The sequence below is a fragment of the Polyodon spathula genome, chromosome 4 (assembly GCF_017654505.1).
Source record: "Polyodon spathula isolate WHYD16114869_AA chromosome 4, ASM1765450v1, whole genome shotgun sequence".
Lineage (NCBI taxonomy): Eukaryota > Metazoa > Chordata > Actinopteri > Acipenseriformes > Polyodontidae > Polyodon > Polyodon spathula.
The window spans coordinates 48,072,715-48,097,135 of record NC_054537.1 but is presented as its reverse complement, the minus strand read 5'-3'; the positions used below and the strand labels follow the sequence as shown (position 1 = coordinate 48,097,135).

The 24,421-nt window shown below is 44.3% G+C and overlaps 1 protein-coding gene across 1 annotated transcript in view; it reads left to right on the top strand.

The window, feature by feature from the left end:
• The window catches only part of si:ch73-173p19.2 (V-type proton ATPase 116 kDa subunit a1), a 210,398-nt gene that overhangs the window by 163,156 nt on the left and 22,821 nt on the right, over positions 1 to 24,421 (top strand). Inside the window, exons 10-14 of the mRNA XM_041246723.1 lie at positions 12,178 to 12,328; positions 19,084 to 19,217; positions 21,438 to 21,598; positions 21,693 to 21,786; positions 24,250 to 24,368. Coding sequence (XP_041102657.1) covers positions 12,178 to 12,328; positions 19,084 to 19,217; positions 21,438 to 21,598; positions 21,693 to 21,786; positions 24,250 to 24,368 — 659 coding nt within the window. The remainder of the gene's footprint in view (positions 1 to 12,177; positions 12,329 to 19,083; positions 19,218 to 21,437; positions 21,599 to 21,692; positions 21,787 to 24,249; positions 24,369 to 24,421) is intronic.

The window sequence follows — 24,421 nt, the reverse complement described above, 5'->3', positions numbered from 1 at the left end:
AATAGCATCTACTATCCAGTGGGAAAGGCGTTGTTTTGACAACGGCTGACCCAAGGTCTTAGACCCATGGCATGTGAACAGTTGTTCTGTTTGCCTCGCGGTCTTTGTACGGTCAATATAACACCTCAATGCCCGCACAGGGCAGAGCATGTGTAACCGTTGTTCCTCTGGAGAGAAAAAGGGAGGAGGACGGAATGCCATCAACTCGACTGGCTGGTTCATATGGAACGGGGATATGACTTTTGGCAGAAAGGCTGGATTTGTACGCATGGAGATTTTAGAACCGTCTCCTGCGAAGCGGATACATGAAGGATGCACTGACAGTGCATGTAATTCACTGACGCGTTTTGCTGACAGCAAAAATGTGGTTTTCACAGACATGAGCTTCATATCCACTGAGTGGAGAGGCTCGAACGGTGCCTTGGTAAGGGCTTCTAGCACCACGTCAAGGCTCCATGACGGTAAGTTGGTCAATCTTGGAGGTCGCAAGCGTCTTGCACCTTTAAGGAACTGAGATGCCAAAAAGTGGCAACCCGGTGATAATCCGTCAATGCGTACGTGGCAGGCTGATATGGCGGCTAAATACACTTTAATTGTAGAGGGAGATTTCCCTTCATCTAACAGTTTCTGTAGAAACTGTAATATTACTGCCATAGGACAAGATATTGGGTCATGGCCCCCCAGCAGATACCAATCTTGGAACAACTGCCATTTGTACGTGTACTGCGACCTGGTAGAGGGCGCTCTGGCGCTCTAAATGGTCAAGATCACCGCTGTCGAGCCGTAAGGTTGACAGGCGCTCCTGCTCAGGGGCCAAGCCCATAGCTGCATGAGCTTGGGGTTCGGGTGCCAAAGCCAACCTTCAGCCTGGGACAATAGGTCTGCTCGCAGGGGAAGCTCCCGCGGTTGACCATGCAGTAACTGCACCACGCTCGGGAACCATATTCTCCGAGGTCACAGAGGAGCGATCAGAATCACTGTCGCTCGCTCTACCCTGACCTTCTCTAAGAGGGCAGGGAGCATCGTAGTTGGTGGAAATGCATATAGGAGGACTGGCGGCCAATCGTGAGCCAGTGCGTCGACTCCTAGGGGGCTGACGGGATCCCTCACCGAGAACCATAGGGGGCAGTGCGTGGTCTCTCGCGAAGCGAAGAGATCTACCTGCACTCTGTCGAACCCTTCCCAGATGCACTCTACCACCTGAGGGTGGAGATGCCATTCTCCTGCAAGAGGGCCTCCTCTGGATAGGAGGTCCGCTACGTAATTGACTCTGCCCTGTAGGTGAACCGCGCGCAGAGAGGTCAAGCGCGGCTGTGCCCATAGAAACAGCCGTGCTACCATTCGGTGAAGGCGGGGGGACCGCAGGCCTCGGAGGGTGAGGTCCACTGCTCTGAGTTCTAGAGCACTGATGTGGGCTGACCTCCAGGGTCCTGACCACACTCTGCGGGTCCCAGAGCCGTTCAAGACTGCTCCCCAACCTTGGTTGGAAGCGTTGGTTGTAACCACTTCCCTCCGGAAGATGGGACCCAGGTGAACGCCTTTGCGGATGTTTGCTGGAACTTTCCACCAGCGCAGTGCTTCCCAGCAGGTCCGGGATACCATCAGCCTGCGATGTTTGTCTCTCCGCGGATGTAATGCGAAGGCATTAAACCAGGCCTGTAGAGGTCTCTGGTGTAATAAGTCCAAGGGAAGGGCTTGTGAAGCGGCAGCCATCAGCCCCAGCATGCGCTGACAGAGCTCCATGCTGATTGTTTCTCTCAACCTGAACAGGGAGAGACACCGTTCCAGCGAGGCAACTCTTTGTGTTGACAAGGTCACTTCCATGGACACTGAGTCCAGATGCAGACCCACAAATTCGGTCTGTTGGCTTGGCACAAGGCGGCTCTTCTCTGAGTTGACCTTCAGACCCAGCCGCTGCAGGTGGTTTGTAACCATCACTGTGTGCTGTGTCAGCTGCTCCTTCGACTGCATGCATCCAGATAGTTCAGCAGTCAGACACCTTGAGCCCGCAAAGGAGCTAAAATGGCATCCATACATTTGGAAAAGGTTCGAGGAGCTAGGGACAGACCGAATGGGAGGACACAAAACTCATACACCCTGCTCTGGAATGCGAAACGCAGATACTTCCTGTGACCCGGGCAGATGGGAACGTGAAAGTACGCATCTGTCAGGTCCACGGTGGTAAACCAGTCGCACCCCCCCCCCCCCCCCCCCAGAACCCCCCCCAAAAACCCCCACCCCCCACCCACACCCCCCCCCCCCCCCCCCCCCCCCCCCCCCCAGAACTGACTGGATAACGTGCCTGTGTGTAAGCATCCTGAACAATAACCGCCGTAGGTATCTGTTCAGTGCTTGCAGATCTAAAATAGGACGGAACCCGCTGTCCTTTTTGGGCACTAGGCAGTACTTGGAATAGAACCCCTGGTCGATCTGAGCAGGGTCTACTTGTTGAATGGCACGCTTCCTGAGCAGTGCCTGTATCTTCGCATTCAGAGCTGAGGACTGAACCGAGTCCTTCACTGCAGTTACAACCACCTCCCTGAAGGGGGGAGACTTTAACCGAAACTGAAGGGTGTACTCAGTGGAGATGGTCTTGTGCACTCAGATGTCGTTGGCGCACTGTTGCCAGAACTGGATCTGTGGAACGGTGTAGGGGTGAGCTAATAGCTGCCTGGATGTCTCAGGGCTGCTTTGGTTGGGCTCGCTCACGAGGGGCCTGGCTAGCGCCATGAGGACGCGACTTGCCACCACCTCTAGGGCGCCATTCCACGCGCCGCAGTCTTGGAAAACCAGGCTGGCTGCATGCTGATGGACCTGAGGGGGAAGTCCTGCTACCCCGAGGTTGCCCCTGTTGCTGTGGCGGTGTCTTACGCCAAGGCTGTTCCTACTTGGCCACTTATTGGCCATTTGCTGTGATGCCTCCCGTGCCTTGGCGGAGCATTGTAGTATCTCTTCCACTACTGGACCAAACATGTGTCCGGGAGTGATTGGAGCGCCCTCAAGGGGGCCTTATCAGGCTCCTGCACTCTCGCCTGCGAGAGCCAGAGCTGTCTTCTGGCCACCACCATGGAAGCAATGCTCCTGCCTTGCGCCCGCGCATTTAACTGGGCCAGCCTTACCAGCAGCTGGCTGACAGTACCCAGCTCGCCTCTGAGGGCCGCAGAAGGGCACTCAGGTAAATCCCTTATCAGTGCCGCCTGGTACACCATCAGTAGACTGGCTATATTGGGAAGCATGGCTTGACGCAGTGGCACACAGGAGTACCCTTAAGGTGTGATTCTGTGTGTCCTGCCACTGATTGTAGGGACATGATGGGGTAACTTTGGTAAGCCCAGACATGTGTTCGGTTCAACCACGTGGCGTTGAAAGCAGTGTTACACAGGTGGAAGGAGCGCCTTTAGACCGGCCTCACTGCTCCCTACTGCATAGTAAGGCCGAACGCCTTTGTGAGCTCTGCAGGAAGCATCGCAGGAGCAGGAAAGACCGGAGCCCCCCAAAAGGTAGATGCACTTCCTTGATGAAGTCAGGGGGAATGCCGGAGCATCCAGGGACTGATGGGACTGGGCTGCTCTGAGAAGAGGACTAGGACCGAGAGCGCCGGGGAAGCTCTGTCTGGGGCAACAATCGATTGCCACGAGTGAGGGGTTGCTCTGTCAACCACAAGACCACATTGCGTTCATTCAGGGTCCATCAGCTCAGATTCAATAATTCTGGTTACTGAGTACTACATCAGCCTCGACACTTGTCCCCTTCCAGGATTTTTGTAGAAGCATCTCTGGAGACGAAGTCAAATATTCACAGTCCTTCTGCAACGCTACCCTGCATTGGCATGGGAAACTAGCCCATGGAGGTTCAGGGGGTGAGGCCGTTGGTTGGCTGGAGAGGGCCAGAGGGACTGCCCCCAGAGGGCTTCTTTTCTTGCTTGGGGCTTTTTAGGTCCAGCTGTAGCCAGGGACATAAGCAGGGACTGCTGTCCCATTCATGACTTCATCACTGCGGGGGACGTAAAGGGACAAGGCTTTGGAAGCTACCTCGGATCTAAAAATCCCGTTACCTCCCTGTCTCGAGGGGAAGGATCCCTATTCCCACCGACTAGCACAGTCGCGCGATTTCGGGACTGTTTCTCCTTTGCTTCGTGGAGAGCTGCAGGCGCGCCTGAGGACTGAATGCTAGATGGTTGCGTTGGGGGAAGAGCCCATCTGGAGTTGGCTTCTCTACGAAAGGCTAAGGGCTCGTGGAGAGCTGCAGTCGCCCTGGCGGCGCGGGCGAGTCGTATGGCAGACTGGCAGAAAAAGGACCTAACTCCACCAGGCTCGCAGATCGCGGCGATCGCAGCTTCGCGGCCTTTTAAATTGCCATGCACTAGTCCATGTGGGTTCAGTGGCTGGTAGGATAGCTCGTGCCTGACAGGACGTGCAGCGGTGTGAATGAAAGCACGACATTTTTGGCGCGAAACGGCACACGTGCACATCGACCGAGCTCCAATCAAAAAACGTTCTGTCTTCGATACAATGGGAAAACGGTTCTCATGCGTCAAGCATTGGTAAAGTCAAGGTTGTATTAGCACTCATTACAGTCGAGCGTTCAATGCGCCGATGTAGATACGCCGAGCGTCAGCGGCCGTAGTGTCGAGCGCTTGAGAGTCGACGCCGGTGGCATGCATCGCAAGCGATTGAAAGACATTGCACCGAGCGTCGAAAACACCGAAGGTCGATGGTGCGGAGCTCGAGCGTCGACGTCGAGCATCCGAGACCCAAAGAGAGAGAAGCGGCTGCACCAAGCGCGGGGGGGAAAGCACTACACCAATGCGCCGAAGCGCCCTTGACACCCCGCAGAGCGAAGTAAGTGTGGAGAGACACAAGCACAAGACGCTTAAAACGAGCTGACACGCAGCCAGAGTGGAGACGCTCGTGCTGGTACGGTGCGTCGCATTGTAGTATCTCTTCCACTACTGGACCAAACATGTGTCCGGGAGTGATTGGAGCGCCCTCAAGGGGGCCTTATCAGGCTCCTGCACTCTCGCCTGCGAGAGCCAGAGCTGTCTTCTGGCCACCACCATGGAAGCAATGCTCCTGCCTTGCGCCCGCGCATTTAACTGGGCCAGCCTTACCAGCAGCTGGCTGACAGTACCCAGCTCGCCTCTGAGGGCCGCAGAAGGGCACTCAGGTAATTCCCTTATCAGTGCCGCCTGGTACACCGTCAGTAGACTGGCTATATTAGACAGCCTGGCTGCCTCCGTGGCCACAGAGTACCCTTTTTTAAACACACAGTATAAATAATATTTAATAATTATAAATAATTATAATAACAGAAGAAGACAGAGACCACGAGGTTACACAAAAACGCAATGCCGAAGCAAAGCATGAAGGATATAAATGTAATATATAAAAAATATATAACACAATTATAAAATCCAGTAACCAATAATAAACGTAACTGAAATAAACTCAGAGAAGGGGCCAAAACCAACTTCTCAAGCCTAAGCTTGTGAGTACAGACAGTCACGGGCTCTAGTACCTACCGCTACCAATGCTGAAGACAAAAGAGGAAGAGAGTCTCTGCGCGCTGCGTATAGTAAGCTCCCAGGGGGGCGGGCTTACACGGCAGCTTTGCTATAAAGCTCAGCCAATCCCTACTACCTGACAGCAATGTCCCATACGTTAATGATTATTTTTTAATTGAAAGGGAACCAACTTTTTGTCTAATACGTTATAGCAGGTACTGTATATAAAATATAAAAAATACATCCCATCAGGACATTTATCATCCACAGATGGACGGATTGGTGCAAGGATTTAATCAAACCTTGAAGCAGATGCTAAGATGTTTTATAACACAAGAGCAAAAACATTGGACATCACTTCTTCCCTACCTCCTTTTTGCAGTGGAGAGGTGCTGCAGAGCTTGACAGGGTTCTCCCCCTTCGAGCTCTTGTACAGCCGACAGCCTCGCGGCATCCTCGATCTGTTGAGAGAGGGATCAGAGGAGCACAAAGGCTTATCCAAAAATGTAGTGAAGCATGTGCTCCTACTAAAACATCGCCTGGATTTGGTCGGTGATTTGGCCCAAGACATCCTCAAATCGTATCAGCACTGGCAACAGCAGCATTATAATAAAAATGCACTAATTCGACCCTTTCGACCAGGAGACAAGGTAATGCTGCTGCTTCTCTCATCAGAATCAAACTTATATACTAAATGGCAGGGGCCATATGAAGTGATTCGGACTATAGGAAAGGTGATTTATGAAATTAGATAACCTGATCACCATAATGAACGTGAAATTTAGCATGTAAATTTATTAAAGCACTGGCTTGCAAGGGACGTCTTATATATAGCCCCAGGCAATGTAGAGGATGATGTAGGCCCCTGTCCAGACACTCCTAACACTAAAATTATTTTGATGGGGGGGAACAATGGGTTCCAGATCAGCAACGGGAGCTGCATAAGCTTATTGAGGAGTTCAGCAATGTTTTTTTTGACATGCCCTGCAGGACGAACTTAGTTGAATATGACATTGTCTCTCCCTCAGGTGTTACAGTACGAGAGAGACCTTACCAGATCCTGGAAAGTCAACAAAGTGGTGTTCGCAAAGAGGTATAGGATATACTCAAACTTGATGTAATTGAGCCTTCCAGGAGCGAGTGGTGCAGTCCAATTGTCATAGTGGCCAAGAAAGACGGCACCAATCACTTCTGTCTGGACTTCCAGAAGGTAAACCCTATTGTCAAGTTCGATGTGAACCCTATGCCTCAGGTTGACAAACTTCTGGATAGACTGGGAAAGGCGACGTTTATCTCTACTCTGGACCTGACAAAGGGATATCCCCATAACCTGTAGTTCTTGAGAGAAAACCGCATTTTCAACACCAGAAGGGCTGTTTCACTTTATAACTATAAGACCTGTGCATAAGAGGTACCTGCAGTTCGCTTTTCAAGGAACAACATATAAGTTCAGTGTCCTGCCATTTGGCCACTCTGTACTTTTTTTCAAAGTATATGGAAGCTATCCTGGTCCCATTGAGACTCAAAGGCATCAGAGTGCTCAATTACCTGGATAACTGGTTCATTGTGTCCAGTCTCCAGCAGAGGCAGAGGCCCACATGGAGCTCACCTTCATTGGTTGAGCCGGTCTGTGAATCATGCAAAGAGCCAGCTCACACCTTTTCAGACAGCCTCCGATCAGGGAGTGTGCTTGGACTCCAGGTCCATGCAGTCCAAACAGTGTGGAAAAAAGCTGCCTTTTTGGAGTTTTTTTTAACTCAACAGAGCGCTTACAGTAGTGACGTTCTAGAGACATCTGGGCTTGATGCAACAGCTTCACAGTCCTTTCCATTGAGTCTCCTGTGCATGCGCCCTCTCGAAACACGGTTCAACAGCAGGGATATTCAGCCTGCACTGAACCATCACCACCTAATGACAGTGTCTCGCCATTGTCTGATGGCACTTTCTTGGTGGACACAGTCTGCAACTCTGTGCCTAGGCATATTGCTGGGCAGCCTCCAGCCTCGGCTGGGCGCTGTTTGGAATGGCAGGGAGGCACGGGGGGTATGGAACCCCTCTTCAGAGGGTCTCCCATGTAAATCTTTTGGAGTTGCAGGCAATTTATCTGGCCTTGCAGAAGTTTTTGCAGGAGGTTCAAGGAAGACATGTGCTTGTCCATACAGACAACACTACTGTGATAAACCACCAGTCTCCATCTCATAGCCCTCAAGCTTTTGCTGTGTGCGCATGAGAACCTCCTCTCACTGCGGGAAGTACACCTGCCTGTGTAGATAAACTGGGCGATGAACCTTTCAAGGGGAGTTCCCAGCGCATCACAGTTGAGGCTTCAACCTGAGGTGGTGAGCCTCATTTGGGAGAACTTTGGGAGAGCAGAGATAAAGCTCCTTGCCTCTCAGGAATTGACCCACAGTCCCCTTTGGTTCACCATGCTCCCACTGTATCTGGAGAAAATCAGGCAGGAATGGGCCATGGTGCTCTTAGTAGCCCCTCTAAACTCTCTCCTCCTCAATGAGCCTGTAGTAGGTCTTTTATATTCTGTGGCTGGGCCCTTAATTACCCATTAATAAAATAATTACATTAAGGCTTCAGTCACATTCCCACGCGCTTTCTCGGGATGTCCACCCGCATTTAAACATAATATTAACAACAACAACAACACCACAAATTAAAATACATACATAAATAAATTAATATACACAAGGGGTGGGCACCCCGTCACACTCGCCCCACCAGCAGCACACATGGCCCAACTAAAGTTCTGAGGTGGGAATGGAGGCTTCCTCTGGCCTCCCAGTGGCAACCCCGGCCAGTAGCATGCACACGGTATCACCCAGCGGTGGCGTGCAGACTTCTCCAGGTGACGGCGAAAAGGCGACACCAGGCAACAGAGGTCCCAGACCCCCATCCTGCGGCAGCTCCGGACCCTCTGACAGCACCAGCTCCAGACCCTCTGGCAGTTAACTCAGGAAGGGAACCCCTGGCCATGAAGGTGGCAGCGGCAGCTCCACTTCTCCCTTGTTTTCTGTAGCTGGTGGATCCCTGCTGCTTTCCAGCAGCGCAAAGGCTGCTGCTAGATTTAACACCATCCCAGACAATGACGTGGAGACATCCCCAGGCGGTGTCGTGGAGGCATCCCCGGGAGGTGATGTGCAGGCTGCACCGAGTGGTGCTGTTCAAGCATCCCCGGACGATAATGAATAGGCATCCCTGGACAATGGCGAACTGGCATCCCCGGGCAATGGCAAATGTATCCCTGGGCGATGGCGAACAGGCGTGCAGCGATGATCCTCCTTCCTGCATCAGGTGCACCAGGGTAACAGGCTCCTGGCTCCTGGCTCCTCTGGCCGCTGTTGCTATTGCTGATGGGATGGTGGGAGCAGCAGTCTACCTCCCTCTGCTGGTGGTGGAGACTGAGGCAGCTCCTGCTCGTTCCTCTCCTGATGGACAGGGCAGCGGGCCACGTAGTGCCCTCTAGGGGTGTAAAAGTTTAAACGTTTAACATTAGTAAAGTGTCAAACATTTTAAATTTTGCTTAATCATTTCAGCTTTGTCAAAAATGTGCAGGTCAAATATTAAAAAGGTGTTGTCTATAAATAAATTTATTTTTTATTATCACTTCCTACCTTTGTCACGTTGCATCACTGTCATTGGAGATTCACCTCCCAAAGTCCAGCGTGCTTTTGGTCACGTGACGAGTCTGCTTCTACTTAAAACTGAATCTAGCGTGGAGAAGGTGGGGCCCAGACATGCAAGCAAAATGTTAGGAAATATGATAAAATTCTGGCTGAAAATAGCACGGTTGATTATTGAGACAATCGCAAGTGGCATGCAACCAATTTCAATTTGTGGAAGATACCGGGTTCAACTTTAATGTCTTTTGTTGAGCCAGATTATAGAAGGCTGTGTTGATCTTTTTTTTTTTTTTTTGTGCTATTCTGAGACTCGAGCGATGTTAATACGTTTTTTTCTTCTTTTTTTAGAAGATTGCGTCCATTTTATGTTTTATTTTTTTAAATCTTTTTTTACTGCTAAGTACAAACTATTGCTATTAGTATTTTTTTAAAAGAATATTGATTCTTTGAATTAACGTGATACTGTACTTGGAATAAAGTCAGTTTGGTGTGAACATAACTAGTCCTTGCCTCTTTTACATACAGTAAGTAGGATAAATTAGCGATTGGATTTTATCGCTGTTTGAATAATTAGACTGCATAACATTGCTGTAATAATTCAATGAATGCTTGACCTCTAATCAAAACAGACCATTATCGTACCACTGATACTATTATTTGTTCATTGCTTCACTGTTTTTATACATTTATTCATGTAATTTAGGCTTAATTTAGTAATTTATTTGATTAAATTTAGTTATTGTTTTCTGTCAAACAACTTAATGGGCTTTTAAATAGGCCAAGCCTTAATTTTCCACGTACATATGAGATCGCAACATGTTAATAAGCAATTAATCTTTGTTAAAGCTATAATGAAAAATAAAGTGTTTTGCTGACAAACTATTACAATCATTATGATGAGTAACTGTATTTAAATTAATAAAGATGAGTCGCTTCGGCATTTAAATGAAAAAGTAAGACTTACCATTTAAAAGCCCATTTAGTTGTTTAATAGAAGAAAAAAAAAATTAAACCAATTTTACTATCAAAGCATTTCTCAGTTGTGATTGTGATACACAAATGGACTAACAGGTATCAATTATAGGGCTGCTACTATTAAATCGAAAACCGATTTTCTGATTGATTCCATTCCTCATTATATACATCGATATAAATATTGGATAATCGATTCAATAATTACATGTTTGTAATGCATAGTTAATAACATTATTTAAGTTTATCAGCGCGATTATTATTCTAATAGCAATTGATTTGAGATAAGTGTATCTTACTTGAGGGGCATATATATTTTATGCTTACAACATAGACATAGAGGTGAGTTACTCCTTCAATTTTTTTGCCCTAGCTACTTGTTCCTAATGGTAATGCACAAGGTAGCCTTTGGTTGTAGCATTCCAGTCCATTTAGGTAATCTTTTCAGATAAGTCAGGCCACAGATTTAGACAACTTTTTCCTTCTTTACTGTTTTTTTCTGTGTATTGACAACCTGCCACCCCCAATCTACTTTTCAGTAGGGGTCCTGATTTAACTTTTATTTTTCTAAAGCAACCTTTTCCTCAGTTTGATTCACTTGTTTATAACCTTTTGCGGTTTGTCATGGGTCTACATGGTTGTCATGATTTCCATTACGTGAGAGTAGATGTTAAAACTTTATGCTGATTTGAATTAAGTGGAGAAAAACACTTAAAGTAAAAAAGAAAAAATCTAAAAAGATAAATAAATAAGAAACCATATTACAGTTAATGGTAGTATTCTTACCTCAAATAATGAACTCCACACACAAAATTAACTATTCCAAAGGATGTAAGATGAGTGGATGGTAGTTTACATGTTATTAGATGAAACCACTGACACCACAGAGTGAGCAAAGGTAAGCAGAGTAAGACAGATCTAAATGATAGTGCTTAATAAAGGGCTTGAATTAGATTAGTTTTGCCTATGTAGTAGTCACTCCCCTTACTAAATGGGCCTTGTGGGATCCTGGAGTGAAAATCTGGGAACATGACTGTTTTCTTCTGAGGCATGTGGTTATCTAGATAGGGTGAGAGTTTACAGCTGAGGGTGGGAACCTTTATCTAGACACCACAGGGTAGGATCCCACAGATCATACAACAAGTTAGGAACCACACAAAACACAGAAAGGGGGCATGGGTAGGGAACAGCAAGCCCAATCTTTTCCTGGTGAGTGAAATTGTCCCCACTGCGTCAAAAATTTTAGGCAATAACTAACCAGCTACTTTCATTATTAAGAGACATGCTTTGCAGCCCAAGTACTGCTTTGACTTCATGGATTTTACTCCAATAACAATAAATCAATTAATCACACCTGTGGGCTTTGCTTTATTAAAAAATAATAACAAGATATCTTTGCAGCGACATGACCATACACACCTGAAGTGACACAGGTGCGATGCGACAAATTTGAAAACTGCCAGATCTATAAAACTACAAATAATTGCTATTTACAAAACTATGATCAAGACAGGTACATATTTGTCAACATCATGTGGACATTATGAATGTCTTCGCTGATGGCATTTCAACATATATGGCAATAAATCATACATCCCTGGCTTATCCAGTTCCTTCGAAATGAACAACCATATATTATCTTTCCTCTCTGTATCTTTATAATTGCATTTATCTTTATCATAAAGCTCTGGGTATTTTTCAAGTATTATTTTTTCATCAATTCTATTGATTTTGTGTCACCCTGGTGTTGCCCTCACATCGCCTGTCGTATCGTTTGTGGTGTGAAAGATACTTATCAAAAGCATAGATTCTATAAATATTGTTGCATCGCTGCACATTTTCAATTGTCGCATCACATCTGCTGTGTAGTGACCATTAATCTAGCCCAGTGAATTTCAGTGAATAGCTGAGCATGAAGTGCTCTCAAGACCTGAAATTGTGGAGGAAGTGACAACCCCAGTTTTCTGCACTGTGCCACTGTATGTATCAAACTGTTGTAGAACACTAGTAAACTGCTTTTAAACTGTGTGACTGTCTTTTGTAATGGAGTGCACTTCATTATATATTCAGGAGCAGAATGGATCCAGTCTGGGTCCTATATTGAACAGAATAAAGACAGAACAAAGCCCACCAACATTCAACAGGACCAATGCCTTTACTTCAGGCTTCCAAAGTATCATCGATGCATATGGAGTGGGGAATTACCAAGAAATAAACCCAGGTGAGAATACTAACCTTTATTAACATTCACCATCAGCAGTCAGTGTTGAGGACGTAGTTTCAGTGACTTTTATGCTGATGACATGAAAAACCCAGACCCAAGTTGGGGAGTGTCAGAAATGCAAAACTGGCAACTGTCTTTGTGCTAGGCTACATACAGCATACACTGTGTATTTCAATGTATTTTACCCTTGAAAAAAAACACAATAGTATTGCAGCCCCTTTTCCTTGGCAAATGCCACTCCAGCGAATAGGGGAGTTGCAGGAAACCAGCTAAATGATTCAGCTAATTCAGTTAATAAACCAGTTCCAAATTTGGCACTAGAAATGTTTCCCACACACGTTATTTTATTTGGATAATTAAGTGTTGCGCGTACACACACGCAAATTGTAGGAGACGGTAATTAAAGATAGTTTTTGTCATTTTTTATTACAGAGATTTCCCTGGAAAAAATGTGCAAGAACAACTGTAAAAAGTATTTTATTTAACAATAAAATAATGTTTACAACTTGGGTTTGGAAGGATGGACAAACCCCCCCACATTTATCACTTCATCTAATTGAATCATATCAACTAATGAAACTAAATTGAATAATCACCGCTAGCATAAATAACCTATTTACTCACCATTTTGCATTTTCTTCTTTCACATTCGCCATGGAAGATATACTGGATTACAATATCTCAGACAACGAAGATTTAACTGTTTCTCCCAAACAGAATCCTCCTGCGGCCCAACTTGCTTTGGTTACCCCCCTCCCCCTTTGTAGCTGATTCGATCTGCAATAATTCCAACCTCGACTTTCTCGGCCTCCGTGGCGGAGTCTCCACAATCCTCAAGATCTGCTCCAATGTGCAGCTATCAGTCAGCTCGAAAGCTGTCTCTGGTTCTCCGCAGCACTCAATTTGCTACCCGCTCTCTAGCTCCAGATATCAAGAACTGGAATGTTCCAAAACTCCAGCAACAGCTTTGCAATAATAATATCCCTTTTCAAGACTTCAGCTAGCAAAGAGCATCTATTCAATATTTACCTCACCTCTCTGCAGTCATGTCCCAGTCGCTCCCACTATGACGTCAGTTCTGATCGCTGCCTCCCAAGACCTTCCAGCTCTCTGTCACCGTGGACGCAGACATCTTGGGATACATAACCCTGCTGCTCTAACTCCCGCTGTTTCTGCTTTAATCAATCAAGACGCATTTTAGCATCCGCATCAGTTCAGCTACCTGCTTTAGCCACAGGCATCCAACAGGCCCCTGCGGTTGTATCAGCCCCTGTAAAATCCAGTAGGAAACAGTTTTTGGCCACTGTTTAACCAGATGGCCTACCCTCCCTATCAGGTTTATCAGATGTTCAAAACGTTAAATTGTTGACAGTGGGTGTTCAGAGAACTCCCAGAGCTTCATCAGCTCATCAATATTTTACATCCAATGCTGGCGTCCAACAGGCCCCAGCAGCCGTTCATCCCTCCTTTCTTCTGTGTGCATCCAACAAGCCTTCACCACACTCCTTCCCTGTTGTCTATCCTCTGTGGGCACCAGCCAGGTACACTAGCTTGTAACTGCCTCAGTTCTTACAATCAGTTTAACCTCTCAGTGTAACATTTTTAAAATGTCATATCCCTTTAAATTTAAATGAACCAATTTTAATGTTTAAAATGTGTTTGTTCAAATATTTTATTTCTAACTATTTTTTTTGGCCCCACAGTGCCTAGCCATACATTTTGTCCTTCATGGGTATTCAACAGGCCCCCACTTTGTTTCCTCCATCTTTTCTGTCCACTGAGAACATCAAGCAGGCCCCTGTAGCCCCCCCTTCTGTCCTTTTTTCAACAGCCTTCCTTAGTCCTTCAATCTTTCTCCTCTCATTCCTTGATCCCTCACACAGGTTTTCTCTCAGCTGTTTCTCTGCCTCCTTCCGACAATGCACTTTTCTTAAACCCAAATCCCGTCTCTCTCTCTCCCTGCAGATATTAACCTTGTCTCTTTACTCACTAACACACTTGACTCTGTTTGCAACAGGACCGTTGATTGTGATGATCTTTCTGCCACTTCAAAATCATGAGAACCCCGGTTATTTCTGAACCCTTACAATTTCTGAATTTTTTTGCCTTTCAGCCATTACAGAGACATTATTTGTGTCTCCTTAAGTTCAAATGCAAAACTAGCTTATAACCCCTTACAGAGGGCAGATAGGGTCATGGTTACTATGGAACAAAGATAGGAACAATAATGCCTTGGAAGCCATCAAGTTTTATTTATTTATTTATTTATTTTTATTTGTACACTAAGTTATATAGGAAGCGGTTGTTTCCGTTATTTTGACAAAAGGTATTTGAAGGGTGTCACGCTACACGAAGTGGCTGAAAACGGTTACATTTTTAAGATTTTGAGAAAAATGTTGGGACACCGGGACTTTGTGGAAAACCAGGACTGTCACAGCTAAACCGGGACGTCTGGTCACCTTAGCTACCTATAGTAAGTATTCACCCCCTTTGGACGTTTTCACAGTTTGTTGTGTTACAACCTGAAATATTGATGCAGTTAAATTGAATTTTTTTCCCTTTGATTTACACAACCTACTCAACACTTTGAAGAGGCAAGAGAATTTTTATTGTAACAGTTAATGAAAAATAAAAAAAAAACTGAAATGTCTTGGTTAGACAAGCATTCACCCCCTTGAGTCAATACTTGGTAGAACCATCTTTGGCAGCAATTACAGCTGTGATTCTTTTGGGGTAAGTGTCTACCAGGTTTGCACACCTGGATCGTGTAATATTCGCCATTCTTCTTGGCAATATTGTTTAAGCTCTGTCAGGTTGGATGGGGATCATTGGAGGACAGCAATCTTCAAGTCTTGCCACAGATTCTCAATCAGATTCAAGTCCAGGCTTTGACTGGGACTCTAGGACATTCACTTTCTTGTTTTTAAGCCACTCCAGTGTCGCTTTGGCTGTGTGCTTGGGGTCATTGTCCTGCTGAAAGGTGAATCTCGGTCCCACTCTTAAGTCTTTTGCAGACTGAAGCAGGTTTTCCTCAAGGATTTGTCAGTATTTAGCTCCATCCATTTTGCCCTCTACCCTGACAAGCATTCCAGTCCCTGGTGATGCGGAGCGGCTGGCAACCACAGGCGATGCAGAGCGGCAGGCAACCCCAGGCGATGCGGAGCGGCAGGCAAACCCAGGTGATGCGGAGCAGCAGGCAACCCCAGGCGATGCGGAGCATCAGGCATCCTTGGGCAAAGCGAGGCAGGCATCCTTGGGTGAAGACGTGAAGGGAGTCAGGACAAGCTGGGGTGTTGGTTTTGGCCCTTTTCTCGGCCATTGCGGCCGGGCGGTTCTTCCCCGTGCTTCCCTCAGCAGCCTATGCAAGGGCTGCTGAGGGCCGCCAGCATCTAGTCCTTGTCCTTCTGGTGAAGGGTTAGGTAGCTCCAGATCTCCTCGTGATGGTGGGGGAAGTGATACCAACAGGCATTCATCCTCTGCTGGTGGAAAGGGACCCAGCAGGCATTGACCCTCTGCTGGTGGACGGGGACCCAGCAGGCATTCACCCTCTGCTGGTGGACGGGAACCCAGCAGGCATTCACTCTCTGCTGGTGGACGGGAACCCAGCAGGCATTCACCCTCTGCTGGTGGAGGTGGCAGACATAGAGGCAGCACCTGCTGCTCTGCTCCTGGCTTTGGAGGAGGCAGAGGCAGCTCCTGCTGCTCTGCTCCTGGCGGTGGAAGTAGTGGAGGTGGGAGCGGTGTGTAGTCTCCTGGCAATGGAGGTGGGAGCGGCATGTAGTCTCCTGGCGGCGGAGGTGGGAGCGGCAAGTAGTCTATCTTTGTTTCAGGAGACTGGTGCGGCTTTCCCTCTCTTGCAGGGGACTGGTGCGGCTCTTCCTCTCGGGGCGAAACCAGCAGGTATTTTTCTGCTGGTGGTGGAGGTGGAAACAGCACGCAATTTTCCTCTGCTGGTCGAGGTGGAAACAGCAGGTATTCTTCCTCTGCTGGTGGAGGTGGAAACAGCAGACATTCTCCCTCTGCTGATGGAGATGTGGGCTGTGGACGCTCTGCCTTCCCCTTTGTGGGCTGTAGACACCTGTGCCCCCCGCTTCTGAGTGCTGGGTGCTCAGACTCCTCCCACCTCATCCTCTGGCTCCTGCTCTGGGCCGTCCTTGTCCTCATGCCCATATGCAATGCACAGGGTGCACCACCTTGACTCCTTCTGCTTCCTCCTCACCTTTCCCCCTCTCTGCCTCCTTCTCCTCGCCTTCCTCTCCTGGGCCGGTTCCTCCTCTCCCTCTTGGTAGGGACAGCGCACCACCAGGTGTCCAAACTCCCCACAGACAAGGCACCAGCCTTGGTCCTCTAGACCACCGAAGAGGTCCTCCAGTTCCTGGCAGCCATCTCTCCAGCTCCAGCTTTCCATTTCTATTATTATTTTTTTATTTTTTTTTATTTTTTTTTGTAATGCAAAAACACAAAAAAACACCAACCCTGTTTCTCCCCGACTCCCCCCCAAAAAAACTGCAGTCCCTGCTCTGGTCTGCGACAAGGAGGCGCTGGTAATCCCTGTTCTGAAACCACGTGTCACACAGGCGGCAGGAGTGGGTGACATCAGACCAGAAACAGGAACCAGGAAATAAATAACAGAGAGGTGGAGTTGGGTGGAGCTGAGCGATTGGTACCGCTCAGCATTTAATAATTTAAACAAGCAGAAAATAAAAGGTTGCAAAGACAAAACACACAGGACACTGCACTTTCACCAAAATAAAGAGACAAACAAAATGGACCACACAGACAAACACAATGAGCTGATATTTAACTATTATTATTATTATTATATCCTCCGTCTCCAATCCCGTTCTCCACTCACCGAACACACAACCCAGAGTGAGTGAAAAGATGCAGCTTTTATGAAGCTGTACCGAGACTCGATTGCTAATCAATCATTCAATTGGAGTCTTGGTACAACTGCACATGAATTAATAAAAGTGCAATTCCTCGTGCTCACATATTATTTTACTTGCACGTAAAGTGCTGTGCAATCCTACTGCCTAAATACAAAATATACATTTTAAACACTTGTGCTACAACCCATATTTATATCCCATGTATTTTATACATAAACACCAACATTAAAAGCACTACATACAACAGAAAACACTTATAAACATAAATGGGGCATGACACTCCACCACAGTGTGACATTGTGGCAAAGTGGTTGGTAAGGGGAACAGGTGTAGCAGTGATGCAGTGCAGGAGTGATGAACAGACAACGGTAATTCAGTGAACAAGTGTTTATTTGTGCTGTTTCCAGGTCTGGTAACCATCAAATAATAAATCCCCGGCAGTACACAACAATGTGTAAAGCGCAGGGATGGTGAAGAACACAGTACAGTCTCAAAACAAAAACAAAGGCATGGTCACCAGTCCTGGGTGATATTCAAACATGCAGGTGCTCTGTGCAGTGATGCTCCGGATAGTGCTTTACATGGCGACAGCTCCGGAGGTGTGCGTTAACTGTCTAGTGGCGCGAGAAAAGACAGACAATTATAAACAAACAAAGACAACACACAACACGTATTTCACTCTGAGAGCTCCTCTCTCAGTCCTTCTCTCCTCACGTTACCCAAACAAAGGAAAAGATCAGCGTTACCCTGGCCCCTATATGTAATCCCGCATTATATCTAGGTAAACGGTTGCAGCTGCCTTATTACTTGCAGCTGCCTCTCGTTTACCTTTCAAATCAATACGGTCTTACAACAGAGTCTCGCTTCCTTCCAGGCTGACCCACTTCCCTGACCCGGAAACGAACTGTCAGGACAGCCCTTCCAGATACTTCTCCTCTCGTTCTTTAGCGCCCTCACAGGTCGGGAGGAAGATTCATCACCAGAACTCATATTTCTGTCACAGACATACAGATGGACAGAGGCACGGACAGAGAGGCACCCCTGTATATCACCAGAATCGGATATTTCAAAAATGGCATTACCATATGTACATGTAAAAATGATAACATACCTACAAATGGACGGAGAAGCACCTCCATAAATTCCAAATTTTGATATGTTTAATTACTAAAGAAAGTACTTGGCAAGTTTCATCACTTAATATGTTGTCCTGGTTCCCACAGGGCACAAAGGCTTTCCCATTTTAACAATCTTAGCAGAGTGTTCTTGTAAAATATTAAAAAACTATATCATAGAATAACAATTTATTTTAGAAGTTGATGGTCCATGTTTGAAAGCAACACTTTTTGTTGCTGCAACAGATTCATATGACAACCAGCAGGCTGTGCAAAGCAATTGCTTGCTGCACATTTTTTTCATCTCTCGGGTTTCCCTGAATAAATACATAAATGAAGAGAGATGAGAAACAAATGAGTTGAGAACTACAGCATTAGTCAGGACAACAGGCCTATAGTCTATGATTATTTGCAATAGATTGAATCGCAGCAGGATGAAAACACAATCTGTTGCTTTGCACTGTCAGTTAAATTGGATGAGCTCCATTAAGCTTTATCATGCAAACTAAATTGTTTCCTGAAAAATGCTGAGAAATGACATGATTGCGGTATAAAATTAAAGTTTGGACCCCACCCCAATGCCTCCATGATTTTATGAATATACATACATTGACTGTTGTAATACATTTTCTCAGTGAGAAGTTTCAGTGGGTTACAGAGCTTTTTGCTTTCTTTCTACTCATTTGGAATTAATGTATTTTCCATTTTATGCCATGACAAAAACAATTTCATTTTCTACCTCCAGCTCCATATAGCATTGTTACCTTCCCATTCCTGTTTGCTGTGATGTTTGGAGACTGTGGACATGGACTTATCATGACTCTATTTGCTATGTGGATGGTTATGCAAGAAGAACCATTTAAAAAGCTGAAGAATGAGGTATCAGTTACTATGTGTTAATATCTTTAATATTGACCAGTTCCTGTGTACTATTCTTTAAAAAGAAGTTATTACTTTGGTGCATTGAGCATGTGAGAAGCCTTCCAAGTGGATAAAGTCCGAGTCTGAGCAAAAAGAGACAGTTGTTTCAATGCACACATACAAGTGTTTGTCTGTCTGTCACAAAGACGGCATGAGTGGGGGACGTCAGACCAGAAACAGGAACCAGGAAATAAACGACAGAGAGGTGGAGTTTGCTGGAGCTGAGCAAGGATCTCAGCTTTTAATAGTGCACAGACAGACAGAAAATAAAAGGTTGCAAAGACAAACAAGACACAGGACACGGCACTGGTAGCCAAAATAAACAGACAAACAAAACGGACTAACACTAAACAACATGGTGAGCTGATATTTTAAATATTATTACTTTTATTATTATTATTACCTCCGTCTTCAATCCCGTTCTCCACTCACCGAACACACAACCCCGAGTGAGTGAAAACATGCTGCTTTTATGCAGCTGTACCGAGACTCGATTGCTAATCAATCATTCAATTGGAGTCTCGGTACAACTGCACGTGAATTAATAAAGTGTAATTCCCCGTGCTCATATATTATTACTTTTTACCTGCACGTGAAGTACTGTGCAATCCTCATGCTTAATTACAAATATACATTTTAATCACTCATGTTACACAGACCCGTTTATATCCTGTGTACCAAAGATTATACACCAACATTAACACACAACATACAACAGAAAATAGACACAGAACCTGGATTTTAATTAAGAGTTAGTTCTGCACTACTTGCTCTCTGAATAATGTGAAGGCTGCTATGTGCTTCCAGACTTCACTGTATATTCAAAGTGGCCGATGTCCCGTGTATCGCAAAAATGTCAGTGGCAGAGTGTGACAGAGAAAGAATGATTCTTAATATTAGATCTCCCTCCGACTTGCGAGGGCGCTGTGTAACGGGAACAGAGTATCCTGGACTGGATGGCCTGACAATTCATTCCCAGGGTTCGGCGGAAGTCGACCATCTAGAAAGAGGACGGAGCTACCGTACACTAAATCATTGACCCAGAAGGTTAACGGTGCAGCATCTGCAGATTGGAAGAGCAGGTGTACTTGTTAACCAAGGAGTCATGGTTGACAGTATTTAAAGGGGACATAGTGATGTGATCTGTTCCTTGTGGTGTTTATGCTAAGAACCAAAAGGACATATATTTGTGATTACAACCTTGAGTGTTTTTTTTGGTTTTGTCTGTGTTTAAAATGCAATGCTTGTTTATTTGTTAGACTAGACAGCTAACATGATCCGGCGCTGTCGCCCACGGCCAGCGCTAAACCCGGACAACCCTGCACTTTATATTTCTTTATTTTCCTGCAGAGTAATTCTGGAGATAGCTTCTAGATTCCTCCATTCACTGCTGGAAAAAAATAAAAACAAGGACTGTGCCTAAGCTTGTGAATGCTAAGCAGACAAGCCTGGTGTTAAATCTTGTTGACACAAATACAAAATTTGACATTGTCTCAGAAAGGCAGCCAATCTCCTGATTGTTGTGCATTTGGATTTTTTGCTTTCAATTACATTTGGCGTACTTATAATCAGATTTTAGCAGACAATATAAAAAGCATCTCAACTGTCTGGTGTCATTTTCTATTTACATAATGTTATTAAAGTTATTTAGTGTTGAAAGGCTATTTCTTTATAGCCACAGTCTGCCAGTGTTTTACTTGACAGGATATCTCAAACTCTACCAGTCCAAGGGGAAAAGACCTACCTAAGGAAACACCACGAAGAGCAAGCAGTCTCATAAAGAATTGGTTTCCCATGCATTTGCTGGCACATTAGATCTGAAGTGTACAGAAAAGTATATTGCTTCATTTCACTGAATTTCTCTGAATATATAATGGTAAATAAACTAATATAACATCTTTCAAACTAAGCAATGTCTGAAAGCAAAGCAGAAAACTAAAGAAACTGGCTGAAGTTCATCAGTTACCAGACATGCTTTTTCAGGTTGTTAGTTTTACTTCATTGCTTGTATAATAGAACAGAGGATACGTTCAAACCTAATTTATGTAGACAAGCTCCTGGATCAAAAGCCATAATGGCAGTGCATCACAGAACCCCACACATTACGCATGTCCCTTTGTATAAAATTATATTGAAGTAGAAACATTTTGATAGTTGTCTTTTTCTATTTTTCTTCAGCTCAGTGATACTATATTTAATGGTCGTTACATCATTCTTCTGATGGGGATTTTCTCAGTCTATACTGGCTTCATTTATAACGACTGCTTCTCCAAAACATTCAATATATTTGGGTCTGCTTGGAACGTTAAAGCTATGTTTAAGCCAAATGGACCTTGGAGGTAAGTGCTATAATTAATTCATAACTGAACTTGTCTGAAAAATAATAATTTGCAGAGATTGAAACTTGTTTTTAATTTTTTAATTTTATTTTAGCAACCACTCATTAGACAACTCTGCAGTGCTACAGCTGGATCCTGCTATCCCAGGGGTGTTTTCTGGATATCCTTATCCATTTGGCATTGACCCTGTGAGTATCTGTACCAGAACTAAGTGGTTTCAGTTTCACTTAGCAGCGAGAATCAATAGTTTATATGTATCTGCTTTGGTTCTTAAAGCAGCCAGATGTCTATAAAATGTATTATTTTTTTAAAAGCAGAAGTGTCTCTTTAGACTTCTTTTTGAAGATATCAAAATGTCAGTAATTAGTTTAATGTTCTGCTTCTACATGTACAAGTAGGTAGTTCCCAGAGCTTGCTTTTAATTCAGTGTGGAAATGAAAACAAAAATGGTAGTCCTATTTTAGCTAGTTAGCAAGTTTGTTTCTTAAAATAAATACTGATATAACCTTTTAAAATATATTTTCGTACTCTCTCTAGCACAGCAACAGACTACACACTTATTTATTTATTTATTTATTTATTTACAGATTTATCCTATTACCGCTTTAGGTTTGATGTTAGTACTTTATCCTCCAGGTTACTCATAATGTGGTTCAGGAAACCATGCATGGGCCTATTACCAGAAGTGTGGGAAATAGAGTTGGAGAAATATGAGCTTTACCTCAAAATATCAAAATCAAAGTGAAGTATTGAAAACAGCAAAACAACTCTTGAAAATTGTGTTACCTACAGTAAGATAGTTCTTTAAAGTCTTAGTACAGTACTTTCCTTTATACAGTGCTCCCTCATTACTGTATTTTATATTTTACAAATTTCGTTAATTAATGGTTGTGCCTTGTAAATAGCAAATTGGCATGTACAATTTTTTACAGCGTAAGGGACCTTCACTTATATAGTTTTCAATGTTTCATGTTTTTTATGTGAATGCAAATAAAGAAATAAAATGAAAGCAATGTTTAGCAAAGATAATCTTTTCTGTTTTTGGCTCTGTGTTTCCCATTTAAATGATTTAAGTGACACAAACTGCAACACTAGTAGGCACTCGAATACCCACAGGCTAATGTAAATATTCAGTGATGACTGGTGTCAAATTGGACAGAACATCCCAAATAAAATCAAATTAAAATTAAAAAAAAAACCTTTAAAGATGCAACCGTTTTTAGTACATGAAAAACAAGGCTGCATATTGGATTCAAGAATATAAACATTATGTAGCATCCTGCTTTTTTATTTTACCTTTAAGTTGGAATCTTGCAGTAACTATTAGTGCCAAGCTACGTCCCCTTCATTATTGGTTAACCTGCCTGCCAAATATAGTGCTTGCTTTTCTCAAAATAGAAAGGAGTTCTCTCTCTACCTCATATAAAACTGTACCTCCCGTGATCCTTGGAGGTTAAATGAAGAGCAGCTTTGTTACATGACAAAGAATGTATTTTGACAAAGGTTTACTGCTTGTTTTGCAGAAGCCAGGACTGCTCCAGAACAATACCAAGAATCATGTCAGGGACATAGATCCCCTGCCATGGCTCTAAATATTAAATTAGAGCTATCAATTTGCAGAACAATGTGATGGCCATGATATATATCAACAGCAGGGTGGGTCAAATCACATTGTAGGCCGGTGGCCATTTAGCCACTGGCTTTCAAAAGCTGGTGGCCAGGTGAACTTTTACGGTGGCCAACATTTTCAAATTTGGACAATATGAGGAGACATGTACATGTTGCACACACATTGCTTTTGCATGGTTCGTTTTCATGTAATGGATTTTTTTTATTTTAATTAATTTTAAATTGTGGGGTAGGAACTGTGTACAATCAATGTGACAGGGAACAAACTACATACAATTCCAGGGAACTATCTGCATTAAACACCAGGGAACTACATACATACATAAATGCCACAGTGAAGAATATACATGAAATGCCAGGGAACTATATATATATATATATATATATATATATATATATATAACATGCCAGAAAATACAACTATCATTCAAATACCAGGGAAGATAACTATATAAAATTCCAGGGAAGTAAACACATTTCTTTATTTTTCAGTTACTCTGTCATATGTACATTTATATTATTCTTTCAGAAAAGGGAATTTGCATAGGGAACTAAATATTATAGGGCAATGGGTACATTTAACGGAAATTGTGAAATCTGTGACAACCATAAAAAAAATACAGCCTTATCAATGGGCTGCAGAGGTGCAGCTCTCCAGCAGCACAGAGACATTTTTAAAAGCTGTCACGTTATTTTGAATGTCCGTATGGGCTGCAGAGCTGCACAGACACTTGACACTCCCTTCGTCCTTTGTTGTCAACCTACGATCTGAAGTTGGTAAAAAAAAAAAACATCTATTTGCTTTTAAAGTTTTTTTTTTTGTTTCATTACACTTGGCAAAAGCCATCTCTTCTGAATTGCAGATAAAGCAGAATGAATGACTGTCTTGTGCACATTACTATGGAAACAAATAAGGGGGTTGGGTCCACAAGTTCAATAATTAGAGCAAAATAATGTACAATTATTTAAAATAAGGTTTGAAAGCATTTTTCTCTTCTTTTTTTTTTTTTTTTTTTTTACAGATTTGGAATATTGCATCAAATAAATTAACCTTCTTAAACTCTTACAAAATGAAGATGTCTGTGATTGTGGGAGTTGTTCACATGCTGTTTGGAGTCATCCTAAGCCTAGTAAATTACATGTAGGTATCTTCCTTTTGAACGGCTTTTAAGAACAGCCTGTTAAGTTTGAGCC